This window comes from Pituophis catenifer, unplaced genomic scaffold (genome assembly GCF_029215685.1).
Source record: "Pituophis catenifer annectens isolate HBS135680 unplaced genomic scaffold, rPitCat1.0.hap2 SCAF_3, whole genome shotgun sequence".
NCBI classification, from domain to species: Eukaryota; Metazoa; Chordata; class Lepidosauria; order Squamata; family Colubridae; genus Pituophis; species Pituophis catenifer.
The window spans coordinates 1,079,732-1,101,100 of record NW_027256883.1 but is presented as its reverse complement, the minus strand read 5'-3'; the positions used below and the strand labels follow the sequence as shown (position 1 = coordinate 1,101,100).

Below are 21,369 nucleotides of genomic sequence, written 5' to 3'. Positions count from 1 at the left end.
CTTTGGGCCAAGAATCCTTCTTCAAAATAATAGGTTTGGAAGGGACCTTGGAGGTCTTCTAGTCCAACCCCCTGCTTAAGCAGGAAACCCTATACCACTTCAGACAGAAGGTTGTCTAATCTCGTCTTAAAAACCTCCAGTGATGGGGCACCGACAACTTCTGGTGGCAGGCAGTTCCACTGGTTAATTGTTCTGACTGCCAGGAAATTTCTCCTCAGTTCTAGTTGCTTCTCTCCTTGATTATTAGCTTCCCTCCATTGCTTCTTGTCCTGACTTCAGGCGCTCTGGAGAATAGCTTGCCTCCCTCTTCTTTGTGGAGCCCCTGAGATATTGGAAGACTTCTGTCATGTCTCCCCTGGTCCTTCTTTTCGCTCGACTAGACCCACCCAAGTCCTGCAACCGTTCTTCGTATCTTTTAGTCTCCAGTCCCCTGATCATCGTTTTTGCTCTGCACTCTTTCTAAATCTTTCTTTCTCACTCTAGATTTTTATCTTTCTTCATCATTGGTAAGAGGAAATGCGGCAAAGCTTCCGGTTTCAAACATCGCTGGTGGCGTATAAATCTCCACCAGAAGCAAAAAAAAGCACAAATATGCAATAATCCCTGAACATTACAGATTGGGAATCATGCCCATCTGTTAGACAGGGAAGGTTTTTATTTCTTCCTGCATTTTTATCCGTCTCATGAGTCAACAATTTCACTTAGGGACATTACGAACTTTAACGTGCTCCAAAACCCTGCTGTGCATTCATCAAATTCTTCTGATGAGGAAGTCGGGCACTTTCGGAGCATGAACTGCTGTCCTAGGTTGAGTATGAAGGAGTAAAAAGCTATTGAATACATTGCAATAAGTGCAATGTATTCAAATAAGAGGAATAAATGGCTGGTGCCAAGAATTTCTTGTCAAACCTAAAAGATTGATTTCTGCTTGCAGTTTTTTCTTCTGTTACGAAGCTGGACAGAAATTTGCCCATTGCTATTAGATGATGATGATGATGATGATGCGATCCATTCAGCCATGTCCAATTCTTGGCAATTCTAAGGGCCAGTTGGTCCCTCCACATCTTCTGACCTTGCACTGAATTCTTTGAGTCATTTTGGGCTCTGGCTGATGTCAGCTTTGATGGTGTCCAGCCAGCATCGTCTTTGGCGGTCTGGTTCCCTTTTACTTTTGGTCACCACACTAGAAAAAAGATGTTGAGACTCTAGAAAAAGTGCAGAGAAGAGCAACCAGGATGATGAGGGGACTGGAGGCTAAAACATATGATGAACGGTTGCAGGAACTGGACATGGCTAGTCTAGTGAAGAGAAAGACCAGGGGAGACATGACAGCCATCTTCCAATATTTGAGGGGCTGCCCCAGAGAGGAGGAAGGGGGTCAACCTATTCTCCAAAGCACCTGAAGGCCAGACAAGGAATAATGGATGGAAACTGATGAAGGAGAGATTCAATCTGGAAATAAGGAGGAATTTTCTGACAGTGAGAACAATCAACCCATGGAACAGACGTTGCCTTCGGAAGTTGTGGGAGCTTCATCACTGGAGGCTTTCAAGAAGAGACTGGACTGCCCTCTGTCAGAAATGGTGTAGGGTCTCCTGTTTGGGTGGTGGGTTGGACTAGATGTCCTACAAGGTCCCTTCCAACTCTGTTAATTTGTCTGTCAATCTGTCTACTTCTAATTCTTCTCTGCATAATTGCTTTTTCCAGTGATTTTGCATGGCGGGCTGGCTGGCTGGAGAATTCTGGGAGTTGAAGTTTATAAGTCTTAAAGTTGCCAAGTTTGGACAGTGGTCTCCCCAATCTTTGTGGCTTGGCAATCTGGTTTGGGGGAAGAGGGGAACCAGGCTGCGCGAGCGATAGGCTGGCCTGCATACAGCTGGCATGAAACTGCATGTGTGCATGCGTGCAAGCCCACCTATTGCATGGTCTGGTTCCGAATAGGCCATGGCCCACTACTGGGGGTTGGGACCCTCTGAGTTTAGAGATATCTGTTCAGGTGTTGCATCCGAGACTTTTGAAAAGTTGACATTGCTTCTGATCTATTTTTAGTGCTATGCAAATTGTGCCAATGAAATAATGTCCCTATTCTATGCATAATGTGCAGAGATCTTGTGAAATTCAATCTCTGTGTGTGCGTGTGTGAGTGAGAGAGAGACAGGGAGAGTAAATCAATGGAGCATTTCAAATCTTACCAAAGTTATGCCTCCCGTTTGGGGACAGATTCAGATCTAGAACTGATTAGTCCCCAGCACTGATTTTCGTGTTTGCTGAGGGCTTGTTGTGAGTCGGAGGTGAATGCAGCGTTTCCTGCTATAAAACTGCTTGTTGTTCCGTCCACAGCAGCAGAGTCAACACCAGTTTAGGACGGGCCCTGGTGGGGAAAACACGGGAGAGAAGACCTTATTTGCTAAATTGGTGAGAGATCTTGTAGCAAAGCAAATGTAAAATTCTACCTGACTTGGGACCCTGGCCAAGCTTTGCCCTGGCCTCCTTCTGATTGGCTGGGACTTTCCTGGGAGGAAGGGGATAAAACCGAGGCTGGTCCAGGACTCACCTGAAGCACCTGCGGGTGGAAAGAAGCTGCGGTGGTTCACCCTCTAGGAAGGACATCCAGCCCTTTGGACCTCCTCAAGAGATTGAAGGAGGTGAGTGGTGGGGAAAGAAGGAAGAACTAACCGCTCTTGAAGGAGGGGTGGGTGAAATTATGGGATGGACCGAGAAAATGGGCAGAGGAGAAAGAGACTTCAATAAACCCACCTTGATTTTTTTAATGGGATTGAGGTCAGTGTGTGGGAAAGGCCAGGGGAGGGAAGAGGCAGGGGAGCGATTTCAGGAACGCTCTTGATGGTCCTCTGGGATAATGGCAGAACCATGAAATCCCAAAGATGCTTTTCTCAAAGGGCAACTGGACTTTCTGTTTTTTCTTTGAAGACGTTTTGCTTCCCATCCAAGAAGCTTCTTCAGCTCTGGCTGGAGGGTGGGGAATGGAAGGATTTGTACTCCTTGCACACAGAGCTAGCCCTTTGCATTCTTTGAGAGAGTCGTTGAGGCCACTTGGAGGTTTGTCCGTGTCCTCAGGGTCACCTGAATGGTGCTTCCAAGGGCTTCAATGACCCTCTAAAAGGATGCAAATGTCCAACTGTCTGCAAGGAATATAAATCCTTCCATTCTCCACCATCCTGTTAGAGCTGGAGAAGCTTCTTGGATGAGAAGCAAAACGTCTTCAAAGAAAAAAACCAAAATGTCCAGTTGCCTCTTGAAAAAGCACCTTTGGGACAACCATGACCGAGATGATGGAGAACCTCCATTGACTTTCAGAAACTTGAAGGTATCTCCAACCCTCCTCTGGGTCCACGACCAGCCCTGATGTGTTGAGTAGGGGAAGCCAGCTCCTCATTGTCCCTACGTGGCCCTGCCACACCTTTCCTGACCTCTCCCCTCCTCGCTTGCAGGATGAAGCCCATCATCTGGGGGTCTCTGCTGGCCGTGACCCTCTTGGCAGGCCCTGCATCAGCTCAGAGTTGCAGACCCCTACCTACAGGTAAGGACCACCAGAAGACCCTTCTGTGCTGCATGTACGTAGATATAGTTGTAACTCTGGCCATTTCAAAGTCTCCCAGGTCCCCTCCAGTCTCCTCTTAGATACCAGCAGCTTCCAAAGGTGCTTTTTCAGCAGGCAACGGGACTTTGTTTTGCCTTGAAGACTGTTTGCGTCTTGGGTGGGAGGCAAAAGGTCTTCAAGGATGAACAAAGTCCAGTTGCCTTTTGAAAAAGCATCTTTGGGGCATCCATGACCTGCAGGATGGAGACTCTCCATGGGCCTCCAGCAGCCTCCAGCATATTTGGGGCCGTGCCTGGTTGCTTGAAAGGAAGAATAAGGAATGAAGGGTCTGCCTTGGGAGACCAGGGGCTCCAGCTTGTATGTTTCTCAACAAAGTGGGCACTCGGCCCTTTCGTTTTCATTGGTGGTGCAGCGGTTTCTATGGTAGCACAGGGGTTAGAACTCCTTCCATCCTTCTGAGGTCAGTAAAATGTTGGGGGCAATTTTTTTTTTTTAATTTGATTTATATGCTACCCTTCTCCGGAGACTCAGGGCGGCTTACAATGCATTAAGCAATAGCCTTCATCGTTTTGTATATTTTATACAAAGTCAGCTTATTGCCCCCACAAACTGGGTCCTCATTTTACCTACCTTAGAAAGGATGGAAGGCTGAGTCAACCTTGAGCCTTGGCGAGATTCGAACTTACTAATTGCAGACAACTGGAGTTAAATTACAATGCATTAGTCTGCTGAGCTATCCAGGCTCCAGGCAATTTGCTGACTCTGTAAACTGCTTAGAGAGGTCTCTAAAGCACTCTGAAGCAGTATATAAGTGCTATTGCTAAGTGGGAAGGAAGGAAGGAAGGAAGGAAGGAAGGAAGGAAGGAAGGAAGGAAGGAAGGAAGGAAGGAAGGAAGGAAGGGCCGTGGTGGCATAGTGGTTAAAATACTCAGCCCACTGCCAGGAGTTTGATCCTGACCGGTTCAAGGTTGACTCAGCCTTCCATCCTTTTGAGGTCGGTAAACTGAGGACCCAGATTGTTGGGGGCAAGAGGCTGACATTTGTAAACCACTTAGAGACGGTTCTTAAAGCCCTGTGAAGCGGTATATAAGTCTAAGTGCTATGGCTATTGGAGTTGTGGATTCTCCATCACTGGAGGTTTTCAAAAACAGATTAGACAACCACTGACCAGGATGGTATAAGATGAGCAGAGGGTTAGAGTAGAAGACCTCCAAGGTCCCCTCCAGCCCTAGGATTTTATGTTCTGTGATGTACCTTTTATGTTTTCCTATTCCACAAACACCCACTACACAACATTTGAGTGCCCCCTGGAGAGGACTGGGGAGACCCAGCCTATAGACGGAAAACTGGGGTGGGGGTGGGGAATGGCCTAATTGCCCATAGTCCTGGGCCAACTGGATCTTTTACTCTCCTGAATCTGCCCACTGGCTACAATTCCATCACCCACATGGTCTCCAGTGGAGCAACCTTGCATTCCGATTATGCTTATATTTATACCTAGGGATAGATCTCACCAGTCAGAATAAAGCCTCCTACTCTGTTGAGGTCTCATTGAATCTGTTGTGATGATGTCCATTTCTTCTCATGCCAGTTTGTGGCCAAGTGGGGAGGGAGGAAGAGGAGGCCAAGGAGGGTTCCTCCCCCAGGAGCAAAGACATGGGGAGCTGGACTCGGCTTGCTTCCCTCCGCCCCTTTCTCGCCCTTCAAAACTCACCCCCCCAGTCCCCCCAGAAAGGGGGCCCTCGTGGCTTTGCACCTTCCCTTCTTCTTCTTCTTCTTCTTCTTCTCCTCCCCAGCACCTTCTCCTCCATTCTCTCCTGCAGGCGTAGAGGGAAGAAACTTGGCCTTAGGGAAGCCGGCCAACCAGTCTTCCATCCATCACCATAACATTGTTGGGTCAGCAGACAAAGCCGTGGATGGGAACTGCGATGGGAACTGGTACAACAAGTCCTGCATCCATACCAAAAGGGAGATGAACCCCTGGTGGTTGGTGGACCTGGGGGAGTCTCATAAAATCTCTGTGGTGCTGGTGAAAAACCGCGAGGACTGCTGTGGCAAAAGGCTGTATGAAGCGGAGGTCCACTTAGGGAACTCTCTGGAAGACCATGGAAGAGCCAACCCTCTGTAAGTTGCTCAGAGCCAGTCACCCCTCACTGGGGTCCTCCAGGGGTTTGGGGCATCCCTCACTCAGAGAATTCACAAGCAGGGTGTATGATTTTGGGGTGCTGTTGAGCATGAGATGCCAACTTTGTCCTGGGGTCCAAGATGTCCGGAGTCCATGGGTGTGGAGATTGTGAGATCACCTCCCTCCTTTCTCCCCCAAGAGACAGGGAAAGACCTGATTAACATCTGGCTAAGTTATGGCCTCAAATGTTGGGGGGAGTCTGCGAACTCCACCTGATTGTTAATTTTTTGCTATCATTTATGTTGCAAATCTATAAAACGGGTTCCTTCAGAATTGGGTAAAGCACCTGATATGAGGCTATAGTAGAAAGGGGGTTTTCTCTGCTTGGATTTTGTACAAAATTCTGCTCCCTGCACCTCAAAGAGATGCTCTTGATGTGGAAAATATGCTTCCAAAGTGTTTTGGAGTGGGAATTGCAGAGTTAAGGAGGAGGACAAGAAAGAGGAGGAGGAGGAGGAGGAGGAGGAGGAGGAGGAGGAGGAGGAGGAGGAGGAGGAGGAGGAGGAGGAGGACCATGGGTTTCTGAGCTTGGTGTTTTTCTTGCAGATGTTTCATTACCCAACTAGGTAACATCATCCGTGCATGATGTTGTATGGTGATCACTGAATGAAACCCCTTCAAGGGATTGAAACCAAGCTCAGAGAGCACCAAGGACCCCACAAATAAAGATGGACTTGATCATTATATTCCGCTCATGAGAAACTGTTGCACAAGGGAGCAAAGGAGATATTTTCCTTGGTAGAGCAATCAAAATATGTTTTTTAAAAAAGCAGACCCTCCATAGGTCTTCCCACTCGCTTAATATTTCCAATTAATCAGAATATTAGAGGCACTGCACAACACCCGAGGCAGCAGAGGACGTGAGGTCTGGACTGCTGCTGAAATGGGGCTGCCCTTGAAGATTCGGGGGGGGGGGCTGAGTTCTCAGGGTGAGCTTGGGGGGGGGCAGCAGGTGGGGGGCCAGAAGGACTGCTCTCCTAACGGGACCTCTCTTGCCCCACAGCTGTGGGATTATCCTGAACACCAGCCCGGGCTCCATCACTACCATCTACTGCAACGGGCAGGAAGGCCGCTACATCAGTGTCCACTTACCCAGGGAGGACTACCTGACCATCTGTGAACTGGAGGCCTATGCCAGCAAGTAGAGAAGCCACGCCTTGCAATGGGGGTGATTAACGTTCCTGCAAAATGTCAATTGCTCTCCAAAAAATCCGAATAAACAGGCTGCTAAGATGCATTCTTGGGTTTCTCTGATTCTTGGTCATCCAAGGGAGGGGAGATTTCTGCGATGGCCAGGGCATCTGCTGATGAACAGGAGAGAAAATCTTTTGTGGGAGGTGGGCTTTTTAGTGTCTCCCCACCACAGACCCTGGCTGTTGTCCCCAGCAGGAACCCAGAATTCAGATTAACAGAGTCGGAAGGGACCTTGTAGGTCATCTAGTCCATCCCCCTGCCCAAGCAGGAGACCCTACACCATTTCTGACAGAGGGCAGTCCAGTCTCTTCTTGAAAGCCTCCAGGGATGAAGCTCCCACTTCTGAAAGCAACTTTTGTTCCATGGGTTGTTTGTTCTCACTGTCGGAAAGTTCCTCCTTATTTCCAGGTTGAATCTCTCCTTGTTCAGTTTCCATCCATTGTTCCTTGTCTGGCCTTTGAGTGCCTTGGAGAATAGCTTGACCCCCCTCCTCCTCTCTGTGGCAGCCCCTCAAACATTGGAAGATGCTATCATGTCACCCCTGGTCCTTCTTTTCATCAAACTAGACACACCCAATTCCTGCAACCGTTCTTCATATGTTTTAGCCTCCAGTCCCCTCATCATCCTGGTTGCCCTTCTCTGCACTCTTTCTAGAGTCTCCACATCTTTTTTCTAGTGTGGTGTCCAAAACTGGATGCAGTGCTCTAGGTGTGGTCTTACCAAGGCTTTATGGAGTGGCATTTAGTCCTTCCTGTTGGCAACTGTTGGCAACCATCCAGAGATTGGTATAAGACAGGCAACTATATAAATATTTTAAATAAATACATAAAACTCCAGTTGACAAACGTTTCTGTGATGACAATTGGCCAGTCCTGCAGGTGCCACACAGTACTTTTGATGCCACAGAGAGAGCTTTGCACACACACCCAAATCTTGCCATTGTGCACAATAAGGCCCTGAATTCACCTGTCCAGAAAAGTTTTGAGGACCCTCAGAAATGGACTTGTTCCCTTATTCACTCATCTCCTCTAAGATAGTCACCTCTCCTGGTGTTTTGCCCCAGCTACGGACCCCAAAGAACACATAAATGCCTAACTGTGTATACACCATTGCATAGACTGACCCACTGACCCCTCCTCCCTCACTTAGCCCTTCCCATAACTCCTCCTTACCTTGACTCCACCTCCTCTATATATAAGGCTGTGCACAGAAGTCCAGGACCTGTTCCAAATGAGTATCTGAAAAGAAAGAAATGGAGTAAATAAATACATTGAACTCAAAGCCTATCGTGTCTGTGATTATTGGGCAAGATCCTTGGAAAACTTACTTCTCAACGCAGCACACACAAAGTCTGTACAAACCTTAGTTTACTAAATTATATCAGTCTATAAAGGCTGGTAATTAACTTTCTTAACAGCCTACAAGAATCCAAAGAATAAATAATCGTAATCTTACTATGGTTGGCAGAAAGCCCAGAAGCAATTTGCAGGAAACTGATAAGAGAACTAAGATCAGGACATGAAGGAAAGTGAACAAAGTTGTTCCCTGCAAATTGCCTCAGTCATTGTCCTTCCTTAAATAGGCTAAGGGAGTGGCCAATTAGCCCCAAGCCTTACTCTTGAGGAGACCTCCTCCTGAGGTCCTCCTGCCTTTTAATAGCACTGCGTGCCCGTGCATCGAGAAGAGGCTCCTCCTCTTCGTCCTCGTCATTTAAGGGAGCTTCTGGAGCTTCTGAAAGCCCTGGCTGAATCCCCGCCTCTGGCACCACAACTTCTCCAGCCTCCTCATTGTCCAACTCGAGTGCCAGCTGCACAGGCTGCTGGCGCAGCACCATACCAGCCTCCTCACTGTCGGAATCAGCTACTAGCTGCACAGGCCGCTGACGGGCCACAACACCTGGCAGCTGGAATCTGGGCCTGACTGCCTGCCTCCCTCCCTCCCTCCCCCCACATTTTGCCAGTCTCTCCTGGGGTGGGGGTCAAGGATCCAGGCAACACTCAGGCAGCTCAAGGCCCAGGGACCGAGGTAAAGGCAGTGGAGAGACCCTGCCAAGGATGCCTGGAGGATTGCAGTGGGTCTCTGGGGTGGGCAGGGCCTTTGGGTGAGTCCAGGGAGACCAAGGAAGTGCCTCAGTTCTTTGTCTGTTCTCTATCACTTCCCCCACGCACATGTGACATGATAGCATTTTCCAATGTTTGAGGGGCTGCTACAGAGAAGAGGGGGGGTTCCCCTTGTTCTCCAACGCGCCTGAAGGCAGGAACAAGAAGCAAGGGATGGAAAGTCCTAATGTTCCCTTGTATTCGTATCCATCTCGTGTATTCATAATTATGTTTGTACTTATGTTATCTAATACATGCTTGATGAAATAAATAAAAAATAAAGTAAAATAAATTAATCAAGGAGAAAAGCAACCTGGAACTATGGAGGAATTTCACTGGAGGCTTTCAAGAAGAGACTGGAAGCCATTTGTCTGGAACATTATGGGAGGGGGAGCAGGGGGATGGACTAGATAGGAGACCCTCAACACTATTATACCTTCACTTTACTCTTCCAAACATTTAATCCATGGACCACCAGGAGGCATCAATGATCAATGAAACCAAATTACTACCCAGGGCACACACTGTGTAAAAACAGGGAGGGAGGTCATGTAAACCCCCCCACACAAGGGCAAGTTGTAACCCAACCTCCGTGTGCCTCTCCTTGCCAATTTAAGGGAAGATGGACTGTATGTGCCATTCTGATGGAGCTTCAGAGCATCGGAGAGAACTAGAATAAAACTGGAACTGCCATGAAGGTGAGCTGACCAAGAAGCTCAAAGACCTCTGAGGGTGGAAAGTCACCTGTGCCATCCTGACAAGACAACGGCGTGTCTGGGGTCCCCTGGGATTGAGTTCAGATGGGGGGGATGCCTCCTTTTTCACAGAGGAGCTTTGGGGCTGAGCTACTCCAGAAGCCTCAACAGTCCAGGAAGTGGAGTCCTTGGTGCTCCCTGAGCTTAGCTGTCTCCATGCAGACACTCTGTAGAGATTCTCCGTCATCCAGGTCAGGGTTGTCCCAAAGGACTGGACTTTCTTGTTTTTTCTTTTGAAGACGTTTCACTTCTCATCCAAGAAGCTTCTTCAGCTCTGACTGAATGGTGGAGAATGGAAGGATTTATATCCCTTGCAGACATCTGGTCCTTAGCACTTGTTCTGAGAGTCATTGAGGCCACTTGGAGGTTTACCTGTGCCCTCAGGGTCACCTGAATAGTGCAAATGGGTGTGAAACACCTTTCAGCAGTTCCAAGAAGGTTCCACGCCCATTCCTCATTCTCCACCATTCAGTCAGAACCAAAGAAGCTTCTTGGATGAGAAGCGAAACATCTTTAGCAATGGGTGGAAACAAATCAAGGAGAGAAGCAACCTAGAACTAAGGAGAAATTTCCTGACAGTGAGAACAATTAATCAGTGGAACCCCTTGCCTCCAGAAGTTGTGAAGGCTCCAACACTGGAAGTTTTTAAGAAGAGGTTGGACAACCCTTTGTCTGAAGTGGTGTAGGGTTTCCTGCCTAAGCAGGGGGCTGGACTAGAAGACCTCCAAGGTCCCTTCCAACTCTGTTATTCTATTCTAATCTATTCTGTTCTGTTCTGTTCTGTATTTTCTATTCTATTCAAGGAAAAACCAAGGAAGTCCACTTGCCTTTTGAAAAAGCACCTTTGGGACAACCACCTGGAGGATGGAGAATCTCCAGAGACCTTCAGACATCCATTTCTCTGCAGGCCTTTTTGTGCAAGAGGGTTTCCCAAGACCAAAAGGCACTCCCATCTCCCACCAACAAAGGCAGCTTATTCCACTGCTGCCCCCTAGAGGAAGACCCAGGTTACTGTGTTCCTGATTTGGATACTTCATGCAAACCACAGAAGGTTCGTATTTCTGCCAAAATATGAATAGAGCTTCATCAATTGCCTTTCTTGCACTTCCTTGTTCAGAGATCGTGAAAGTAGCTTAAGCAGGGAAGTGAGATAAGGACGGTGTACATTCCAAGGACAGTTTCTCCTTAGGAAAGGAGAAATTAGGGGCCCTGGGAAGGAAGGAATGTAAGAAGGAAGGAAGGAGGGAGGAAGAAACAGGAAGGAAAGAAGAAAGGAAAGTGCTTATGTAGAATGATGTAAGGAGAAAAGTGAGTGACTGAGAAAGGACTGGTATTCTATAGAGGGTGGCTTATCGTAATGTTTATTACCCAGGGGTGGGTTCTACTTAACTTTACTACCGGTTCGCAACGGGGTCATGTGCACAATTTCTGGTGGCAAGCTGTTCCACTGGTTAATTGTTCTCACTGTCAGGAAATTCTTCCTTAATTCTCGGTTGCTTCTCTCCTTGATGAGTTTCCATCCGTTGCTTCTTGTCCTGCCTTCTGGTGCGTTGGAGAATAGGTTGAGCCCCTCTTCTTTGGGGCAGCCCCTTTATAAGAACTTTCATGAGTCATGAATTGTGTTATTTATTTATTTATTTATTTATTTAATTTTATTTATTTTATTCAATTTATATCCCGCCCTTCTCCAAGTGGACTTGGGGCAGTGCACAGCCAGACTAAAACACATATCAATACAAAATTTAAAATTATTAAAAGAATTAAATAACTGTGGCCCAAAAAATTTAGAACATTGGAACTAAAACCCCCTTGACAATTTAAAAAGCTAAAAACTAAAAAGGGGAGGGGGTTTCACGCCAGCAACACGCCACTGGCAACACGCCAGTGTTATCCAGGGCTACTTTATTTTAATCACTTTATCTATGTCTCTGTTTGATATATACTGAGTGGGGAACTCTTTTTTACACAGCTGGGAAACCCTTTCTGCTAACTTGACTGTTTGGCTGAAAAGAGAGGGAAGCGTATTAATCCTTCGGCAGTGAGAATTTAGAAAGAGAAGAGACCTTGCAAGATCAGCCATCTGTCCCTGGCTTTGGCTTCAGGCTTCCTCCTGTTATTTTTTACTAACAGAAAGTTAGAAAAATTTGGAAAGAAAGGAATTGTTCTTAGTAACAGAGATGAAACGATAGAGGAGGTTGAAGTTTAAGTTAACAATAACTTTATTGTCATTTTTTTACTGTGAGCACACTGGCCCATATTAAAAATAAAATTCTGTTGCCTGTTCTCAACAGAAAGCATATATCTACCCAAGCACAAATACAACACACGCATACACATGCTATATACATACATAAATATATTATACCTGCACCCATTCATACAAACACACATATATTAATCACTGTCCATTTTGAATACATAGTGGAAACAGGAAACTTAAGAATTCACAAAGCTGATGCTATATGTAACACAACTATGACTGAATCTGGATGTTCTGCTTCAGATACCAAAATTGTGGGAACTTTGGGGGAGAGTGACCATGTCATGTTGGAATTCAACAAAATGCAAGTACAAACAATAGGAGGAAGTCAATGAATGCCTTTGATTTTAAGGGAGCTGATATCAGCAAACCTAGAGCTTGGGAAGGATTCCATGAATGGAAATCTTAAAGGGGGAACCAACTCAAGAAGCTTAGCAAACTCTAGACTATAAAAGCCCAGTCTAGCACAATACCATTGGAAAAAAAAGAAAAATAAGAGATCTCAGAAGAAACTGGCATAGAAGTGTCTAATAAACTGAAAGATAAAAAGGACAATAACTAAGGCAGAGTACCAGCAAATAGCCCAAATGTGCAAAGATGAAGTCAGGAAAGCTAAGGCTCAGAATGAAGTAACACTTGCAACAAATGTCATAAATAATAATAATAATAAAAACTTCTTTCAATTTGTACAAAACAAGAAAAAGTTCAAGGTTTTTCATTTATCTTTTTCAGTGGTATTATGCTAGACTCGGTTTTTATAATCTCATTTTTCAAAGATTTCCCAAGCTTCTTGAGTGAATTGTTTTCCCCTTTAAGATTCAAAGGGATTTCCCCTTTAATCCTTCCTAAGCACTCTTTAAGTTTATTGAAATCAGCTCTTGTAAAATCTAAGACTCTAGCTTGACTTTGTTTTATTGCTTCTGTCTGCAATGTGTGCAAAAGTTATGAACAAACATAACCACCAAGCTTTGGGCTGGGCCAGCAGATGGACTCTCCAAAAGTATCAAGGGTCCCCCAAAGGAAGCCCCCCCTCCTCTTCCCTCCTTCATCCCAACGAGAGCTCATCCTCCTCTCCCAGAAGGTTAACACCCATGTGTCAGGTTGCGATGTTATCTCAGCAGTCCATCCATTGCTCTTCTTATGGCCGGAAACATGCTTGGGATTCACACATGTCCATTATCCATCAAAAATAAAGAATTAGAAATTAATAAAACATAAAAATAATAACAATTAAAAATCAATAAATGAAAAAGAAGAAAACCCCACAAACTCAAAAGGCAGGCTCGATGGATCACTAGGTCTTTTTCTCTGTCAGTTTCTGTTTCTAAAATATGGTTTACATACGACAGCAAATATTTGGCACATCACATTAGGAGGGTAAACCCAAAGTAGAAATATAGACTAGGTGAAACCAGGCTTAATAGCAGGAACTGTGAGAGAGATCTCGGAGTCTTATGAGCCAGTTGTGTGTGGCAGCAGCCAAAAAAGTCAATGCAATCCTAAATTGCATTAACAAAGGGATTCAATCAAGATCAAGGGAGGTACTAATACCACTCTGTAAAGCCTTAGTAAGACCACGCTAGAGCACTGCATCCAGTTTTGGTCACCACACTATAAAAAAGATGTGGAGACTCTAGAAAGAGTGCAGAGAAGAGCAACCAGGATGATTAGGGGACTGGAGGCTAAAACATATGAAGAACGGTTGCAGGAACTGGGCCTGGCTAGTTTAAAGAAGAGAAGGACCAGGGGAGACATGATAGCAGTCTTCCAATATCTCAGGGGCTGCCACAAAGAAGAGGGAGTCAAGCTATTCTCCAAAGCACCTGAAGGCCAGACAAGGAATAATGGATGGAAACTGACCAAGGAGAGATTCAACCTGGAAATAAGGAGGAATTTTCTGACAGGGAGAACAATCAACCCATGGAACAGAAGTTGCCTTCAGAGGTTGTGGGAGCTTCATCCCTGGAAGCTTTCAAGAAGAGATTGGACTGTCATTTGTCAGAAATGGTGTAGGGTCTCCTGCTTGGATGGGGGGGTTGGACTAGATGATCTTCAAGGTCCTTTCCAACTCTGTTATTCTGTTAAGGGTCTTGCTGGCACTTGTCAGGCCAGACTGGGGTGAATGGAAAGCCCAGGTGATCAGAAGTGGGAGTAGTTCTTACTCTCATCTTACCTGTCCAGGGACATAGCAGCACATCCATCGTACAAACCAGGAGCCTCCTGTCCACGGAACGCAGGTGTCCTTCACTTACCTGGCGTTTTGGAAGCTTCCCTTGGAGGCCATCAAGTCCAACTTCCTGTTCAGTTGATCGTCTTCCAAAGAGGGCTTTCTGGCTACTTTTCAAACACAGCAGTGAATAAGAACTCAACATTTTCCTCGATAAAGCACTTCCTTGTTGTTTATTGCCAGGAAGGTTTTTTCTCTTCTCATGTTCTAGCGAGATTGGGGGAAAGCGTTCTGGTTCTCTCCAGCATCTGCTCACTTGTGTTGACTTTGGAGGGGTGGCCTATGCTTGGGTCTTGCAAAACCAACGTTCCCATTGCTGTTTGCTCACAGTGGAGTTCTTCTGATATTGATACTCAGTTGGCATCTGCCAAAGAGGCCCATTGTATTCCTCTCAAGAAGATACTTAACGCACGGAAGGAATCCTGTGGAATGTGGAGTGTGTAACATGGCCCCTCGCCCACTGTCAACCCTCAGGATGGAACAACGGGAAAACCACTTGTGGGGGATCTGAAACCTGATCTTGATGGGGTCCCTGGTCTCCAGCACAAGCTCTGCCCCTTCCCATTGGCTGGCAGAGCTCTCCAGAGGAGTTACCCCACGAGGAAGGAACTTTAAAAGAGCCCTACGCAGAGCAATTTCCAAATCGCAGTTTGAAGAGAAGCAACCTTGAAAGCTCACCTCCATTTGGTTGGCCAAGTGAGAGACTCCAGGTGAGTTAAAGAAATAGAATAGAATGAGCTGGAAGGGACCTTGGAGGTCTTCTAGTCTAGCCCTCTGCTCAAGCAGGAGAACCTATACCATTTTGTCTTTTGTCTCTGACTGTCTAGACTCTCCTTAAAAACATCCAGTTTTGGAGCACCCACAATTTCTGGCGGCAACTTCTGTTCCACTGCCAAAGACAGAAGTCCTGATGCTCAGGTGTGTTGAGTAGAGGAAGCCAGCTCCCCATCGTCCCTAGGTGGCCCTGCCACGCCTTTCCTGATCTCTCCCCTCCTCTCTTGCAGGATGATGCTCATTGTCTGGGGGGGTCTGCTGGCCGTGACCCTCTTGGCAGGCCCTGCAGCAGCTCAGAGTTGCAGACCCCCACCTAGAGGTAAGAACCACCTAAAGACCTTTGTGTGGGGATAGAGGGGTAGTCCTGGCCATCTCAATATCCCAGTGCTCTCCTCTTAGCTTGTAGTACCTTCGGATACCAGCACACCACTTCCAACGCATTTGAGGCCTTGCGTGGTTGTTTAAGGGGAACAAGACCCTCAACTTCAGTGGAACCCGTGGCCTGCTGCACAGCCCTTGTGAGATGTCCATGGAAGCCATGAGAATTAAACACTCAAGCACCCAGTTTGTCAGAAACAGACAAGCTGAAGTCCAAGCTGCTTCCAAGGACATCTCACAGTGGCCGTGCAGGAGACCACGGGTTCCACTGAAGTTCAAGGGGTCTCGTGACTCTTGTTCTCTTTATTTGTCTACCTCACCCCCACACGCTTCTGGGCAGCCCCTGGAGAGACCTGATGAAGATCAAGGCTATATAGACTGTATACTGGGAGGGATGGAATGGTGGAATGGAGGCTGGCTCTCCTGAGTCTGTCTGGGTCTACAAAACCACCCCCTACATGGTCTCCAGGGGAGCCAAATCGTGCACAGATCATGTTATCTGAAGTGGGGAAATCTGGCCAGTCAAAATGACAACATGGAGAATAGCCACGGTCAATATAGATCACATTGAATCTATTGAGATGAGGTCCACTTCCTCTCGTGCCAATTTGCTGCAAAGTAGGGAGGGAGGAAGAAGAGGCCAAGGGTGCATCACTAAATGTCTATGGAGCTTCTCTGTCATCCAGGTCCTGGTTGTCCCAAAGGGGCTTTTTTTCCCCAAGAGGCAACTGGACTTTCTGGTTTTTCTTTGAAGACGTTTCACTTCTCATCCAGGAAGCTTCTTCAGCTGAAGAATCAGAGTGGAATGGAATGGAATGGAATGGAATGGAATGGAATGGAATGGAATGGGATGGGATAGAATAGAATAGAATAGAATAGAATAGAATAGAATAGAATAGAATAGAATAGAATAGAATAGAATAGAATAGAATAGAATAGAATAGAACAGTTGGAAGGGACCTTGGAGGTCTTCTAGTCCAGCCCCCTGCTCTGCTTGGATGAGAAGTGAAACATCTTCAAAGAAGAACCAGAGAGTCCAGTTGCCTCTTGAGAAAAGCCCCTTTGGGACAAGAGGCCAAGGAGGTTTCCTCCCCCAATATCAAAGAAATGTAGCACAGAACTCAGCTCACTTCCTTCCCCCCCTTTCCCAGCCTTCAAAGGTCACCCCACAGTCTCCGCCAAAAGGGCTGCCCTTCCTTTCCCTTCTCTCTCTCTCTCTCCTCGTCCTCTTCACGGCCTCCTCCGTTCTCTTCTGCAGGGGGAAAGGCAAAGAACTTGGCCTTCAGGAAACCGGCCTTCCAGTCCTCCATCCACCCCCATGAGATCATTGGGTCAGCAGACAAAGCCGTGGACGGGGACTGCCACGGGAACTGGAGCCACGGCTCCTGCATCCACACCAAGCATGAGGCGCAACCATGGTGGTATGTGGACCTGGGACACTCTTATAGCATCTCCATGGTGGTGGTGAAAAACCGCAAGGACTGCTGTGGTGAACGAATCGATCACGTAGAGGTCCACGTGGGAGATTCTCTCGAAAACCATGGAAGATCCAGTTCTCTGTAAGTTGCTCTGAGCCAGCTGTCGCCAGGTGTTTCGGGTTCCAGGTGTTTAGGGCCCTCCAAATGTTTGTGGATTGCCACACATAGAATTCACAGCCAATGTGGGTGATTTTGGGGTGCTGTTGAGTATGAGGCCTGGGACCAAGAGGCCGTGACTCTTTTGATGTGGAGATTGTGAGACCCTCTTCCTCCGCGCTCCCCCAAGAAACAGAGAAAGACCTGACTTTGGTCTGATGCCAGCCGCTCACCTGAGTAAACTGTGGTCTCAATTTTTATTTTTATTTTTATTTGATTTATATGCCGCCCTTCTCCGGAGACTCAGGGCGGCTTACAATGCGTTAAGCAATTAGTTTGGGGTCTGTGAGAATTCCACCTGATTGGTTAATTTCTGCTAACATCTATGTTGCAAATCTAGAACATGGGTCCCTTCAGGACTGAGGTTGAGCACCTGATATGAGGCCATCTGGCTGTGGTAGGTTTTCTCTCTGCTTGGATTTGGTACATGGCGTTCTGGTCACTTTACCATGGAAAAAATGCTCTCGAGGTGGAAAAGATGCTTCCAAAGTGTTTTGGGACTTAGAACTAAAAAAATAAATCACGAGAGGGAAACAGCAAAGAAGATGGACTCAGTCATTCACTTAGAGAAACTGATGCACAAGGGAGCAAAATGAGACATTTTCCTTGATAGAGAGAGCAATCAAAGTGGTATTTTTTTAGAACCATACCCCTATCGTTTTCCCTCAGGCCATCACTCTGCTGAACACCTAAGTACCACAATACTGTGTTATGTCTAAGGATATTTACCCATGTAGTATGGCTGTATTACTATTATCTTTCTCATCTGTTCCACAACCTTCCATTGGTATCATTATTATGATTGTCCTTTGTTATTATGGTTATTATTCCCTTGTTGTTTGTATGTACATTGAGAGCTTCTGCACCGGAGACAAATTCTTTGTGTGTCTAATCATACTTAGCCAAATAAATAATATTCTATTCTATTCCATTCTAATTTCTATTCCATTCCATATTTTCTATTCTGTTCTGATCTATTCCTTATTCTGTTCTGTCCTGTCTTGTTCCGTTCCATTCTAATTTTCTAACCTATCCCATCCTGTATTCTGTTCTGTTCTGTTCTATTCTTTGTCCGACTAGATTAATGTTTTCCAATTAATTGGAATATTAAAGGTACAATTGAGGCAGACCACCAGAGGAAGCAGAGCACAGGAGAGCTGGGGGGGGGATGGGGGGGATGGGTTCTCAGGGTGAGCATTGGGTGACCAGCAGGTGGGGGCCAGAAGGACTGCTCTCCTAACGGGACCTCTCTTGCCCCACAGCTGTGGGATTATCCTGAACACCAGCCCGGGCTCCATCAGTACCATCTACTGCAACGGGCAGCAAGGCCGCTACATCAGTGTCCACTTACCTGGGGAAAACAACCTGACCATCTGTGAAGTGGAGGTGTACAGCACTCAGTAGGGAAGCCACATCCTGTACTGTGGACAATCGACACTCCTGCAAACTGTCAACTGCTCTCCAAATAAATCCAAATAAACTGCCTCTGGGCTCCTAAAATGCATTCCTGGGTTTCCTCTGGTCCTTCTTTGGTAGACACCCCCCGCCTTGTCTTTGTAGGAGCCCCTCAAATACTGGAAGACAGCTATCATCTCTCCCCTCGTCCTTCTTTTCATCAAACTAGACACACCCAATTCCTGTAGCCGTTCATCGTATGTTTTAGCCTCCAGTCCCCTAATCATCTTGGTCGCTCTCCTCAGCACTCTTTCTAGACTCTCAACATCTTTTTTATAGTGTGGTGACCAAAACTGGATGCAAAATTCCGAGGGTGGTCTTACTAAGGCTTTATAGCATGGATACTCAAACTACGGCCTGTGAGCCACATACGACCCACCAAAGCCATTAATCCGGCCCTTGTAGGACCACGAGGCTACCCCGCCCACATCAACCCACCCACCCTTTGGCCGAGCGCAGGACTTACCTTCACTAGCCCTGCGGGCTGGAACTGAAAGGTAAGACCAACAATTTTGGCCTGCAGAGACATTCTGGAGGAGATGAAAAATGGAGTGCACAGATGTCCCAGAAGGCCAAAAAACGGGCAAAAATGGCCTGTTTTTCACCTCCCTCACTTCCAGAAGATAGATAAAGAGAGATCGATCGACAGAGAGAAGGAGAGACACAAAGAGAGAGAGAGATTTCTCATGTTCCTTGGGGCTGAGAAGAATTGCTGCAAAACTGACTTTCCTGAAGTGGACCAATAGACTCCTAAACAACTGAAAAAATGATCTAGTTAAAAGAAAAGGCAACCAAAAGAGCAACATGCAAACAAAAGGCTTAGGACCCGGTATTTACGAGACCGCCTTCTGCCACCAATTGCCTCCCACCAACCACTATGCTCCCACAGAGAGGGGCTCCTCCGGGTGCCGTCGGTCAAACAATGTCGACTGGCGGCCCCCAGGGGGAGAGCCTTCTCTGTGGGGGCACCTACCCTCTGGAATGAGCTGCCCCCGGAGATACGGCGGATCCCGGATCTACGCACCTTTCGCCGTGCCCTAAAGATGTTTTTATTCCAACAAGCCGGGCTGGCCTAACTCTTTTAAATTGTTTTAATTTTTAAACTGTTTAATTATGGGTTTTAATACAGGGGTGCTTTTAATTGTGGGCCAAATTAATTTAATCTGATTTTAATACTGTTTTAAATTTTGTATTTCTTGTGTTTTATCTGTTGGCTGTTCACTGCCCCGAGTCCTTTGGGAGAAGGGTGGTATATAAATATAAACAATAAAATAAAAATAAAATAAAAGCAAATAAAACATCCCAGAGCCTGGTGGCTCAGCAGACTGATAGCATTGTGATTAACACCAGCTGTCTGCAATTACTGCAGGTTCGAATCTCGCCAGGCTCAAGGTTGACTCAGCCTTCCATCCTTTCTAAGGTAGGTAAATTGAGGACCCAGTTTGGGGGGGCAATAAGCTGACTTTATATAAATATACAAAAGAATGAAGGCTATTGCTTAATGCATTGTAAGCCGCCCTGAGTCTCCGGAGAAGGGCAGCATATAAATCAAATTAAAAAAAACAAATTAAAGTTTAATTTGTGTAATTTGTTTAATGGAGTGTTAAATTGGCCACGCCCACTTAGTCATATGACCTAGCCACGCCCACCCAACCTGTCTGCCCCCCCCCAACAGTCTGAGGGTCTGTGAATTGGCCCCCTTTTTAAAAAGTTTGAGGACTCCTGCTTTATAGAGTATATATACCTGCCCAGGTTCATAGCAGCACATGTGTCATACAAACCAGGATGTCCCTGGAAAGCAGGTGTCCTTTGCTTACCTGGTGCTTTGGAAGTTTCCCTTGGAGGCCATCAAGTCCAGCCTCCTGTTCAGTTGCTCACATCAAAAGGCAGCATTTTGGCTACTTTTGAAAAGCATGAGTGAACAGGCACCTAACATTTCCTTCGGTAAGACACCCCAGTGTTGTATACCTTCATTGCCAGGAAGCTTTTTTCTGACTTACATTTAGAAATATTCGCTTCTTCTGTAATAGTGATTTGCAGGATTGAGAGGAAGCGATCTGGTTCTTTCGGCAGCTGCAACTCGAGTTGACTTTGGAGGTGTGAGCATGGTTGGCTCTTGCAAAAACCATGATGACAATGATGAGGTTCTGGTGTGGAAATCAGTTGGCATCTGCCAAGGAAGACTGTTCCTGTCCAGAAGAAAGTCCTTTAATCCCTGGGAAGAGGAGGGGAGATCCAGTAGAATGAGGGTTGGGTAACATGCCCTCTCCCCCTCTGCCAACACCCAGGAGGTAGGGGAAATCCTCTTGTGGGGAATTTGAAACCCGGTCTTGATTGGGTCCCTGGTCTTCTGCTGCTTTCCACTGGCTGGTTGAATCCCCTGAGGAAGAGCTACCCCACTAGAAGGGAGTTAAAAATATCTGCCATAGAAGAATTTCAATATTTTGCAGAAATCGCAGTTTGAAGAGAAGCGGCTGTGAAAGTTCATCTGGTTGGTGACAGATTCCATGTGAGTTTTTAAAAAGTCAGTGGAGAAAATGCCTAAGACCAGAACCTACTCCTGAACACGGGGTCCCCACTTAGATGGACACAGCTGGAGCAGAGCTTGACCCTGGTACTTTGAAGCTCTAGCTGTGGGTGGCTTGCTCTGGCATCTTCTGAAGATGATGGCAGGTCAAAGGACCTTGAAGGTCCTCTCTGGGAAAGGTCCAATTCTTGAGGATCCTGGGTCCTGCAGAAGATCAGAGCCTGTTGAAGAACATTGCTCCTCACCGTTGGGTCTTCAACAGAGGCAATAGCCACAGAGATGATAGCCAAATATTTTATTTATGTGGACAAGGAAGTGA

The 21,369-nt window shown here is 46.5% G+C and overlaps 1 protein-coding gene across 1 annotated transcript in view; it reads left to right on the top strand.

Moving 5' to 3' along the window:
* LOC139314084 (uncharacterized) overlaps positions 1-21,369 on the top strand; it is an 82,752-nt gene that overhangs the window by 24,351 nt on the left and 37,032 nt on the right. Inside the window, exons 5-11 of the mRNA XM_070939607.1 lie at positions 2,341-2,415; positions 3,453-3,541; positions 5,386-5,686; positions 6,751-6,888; positions 15,287-15,375; positions 16,693-16,993; positions 18,331-18,468. Coding sequence (XP_070795708.1) covers positions 2,341-2,415; positions 3,453-3,541; positions 5,386-5,686; positions 6,751-6,888; positions 15,287-15,375; positions 16,693-16,993; positions 18,331-18,468 — 1,131 coding nt within the window. The remainder of the gene's footprint in view (positions 1-2,340; positions 2,416-3,452; positions 3,542-5,385; positions 5,687-6,750; positions 6,889-15,286; positions 15,376-16,692; positions 16,994-18,330; positions 18,469-21,369) is intronic.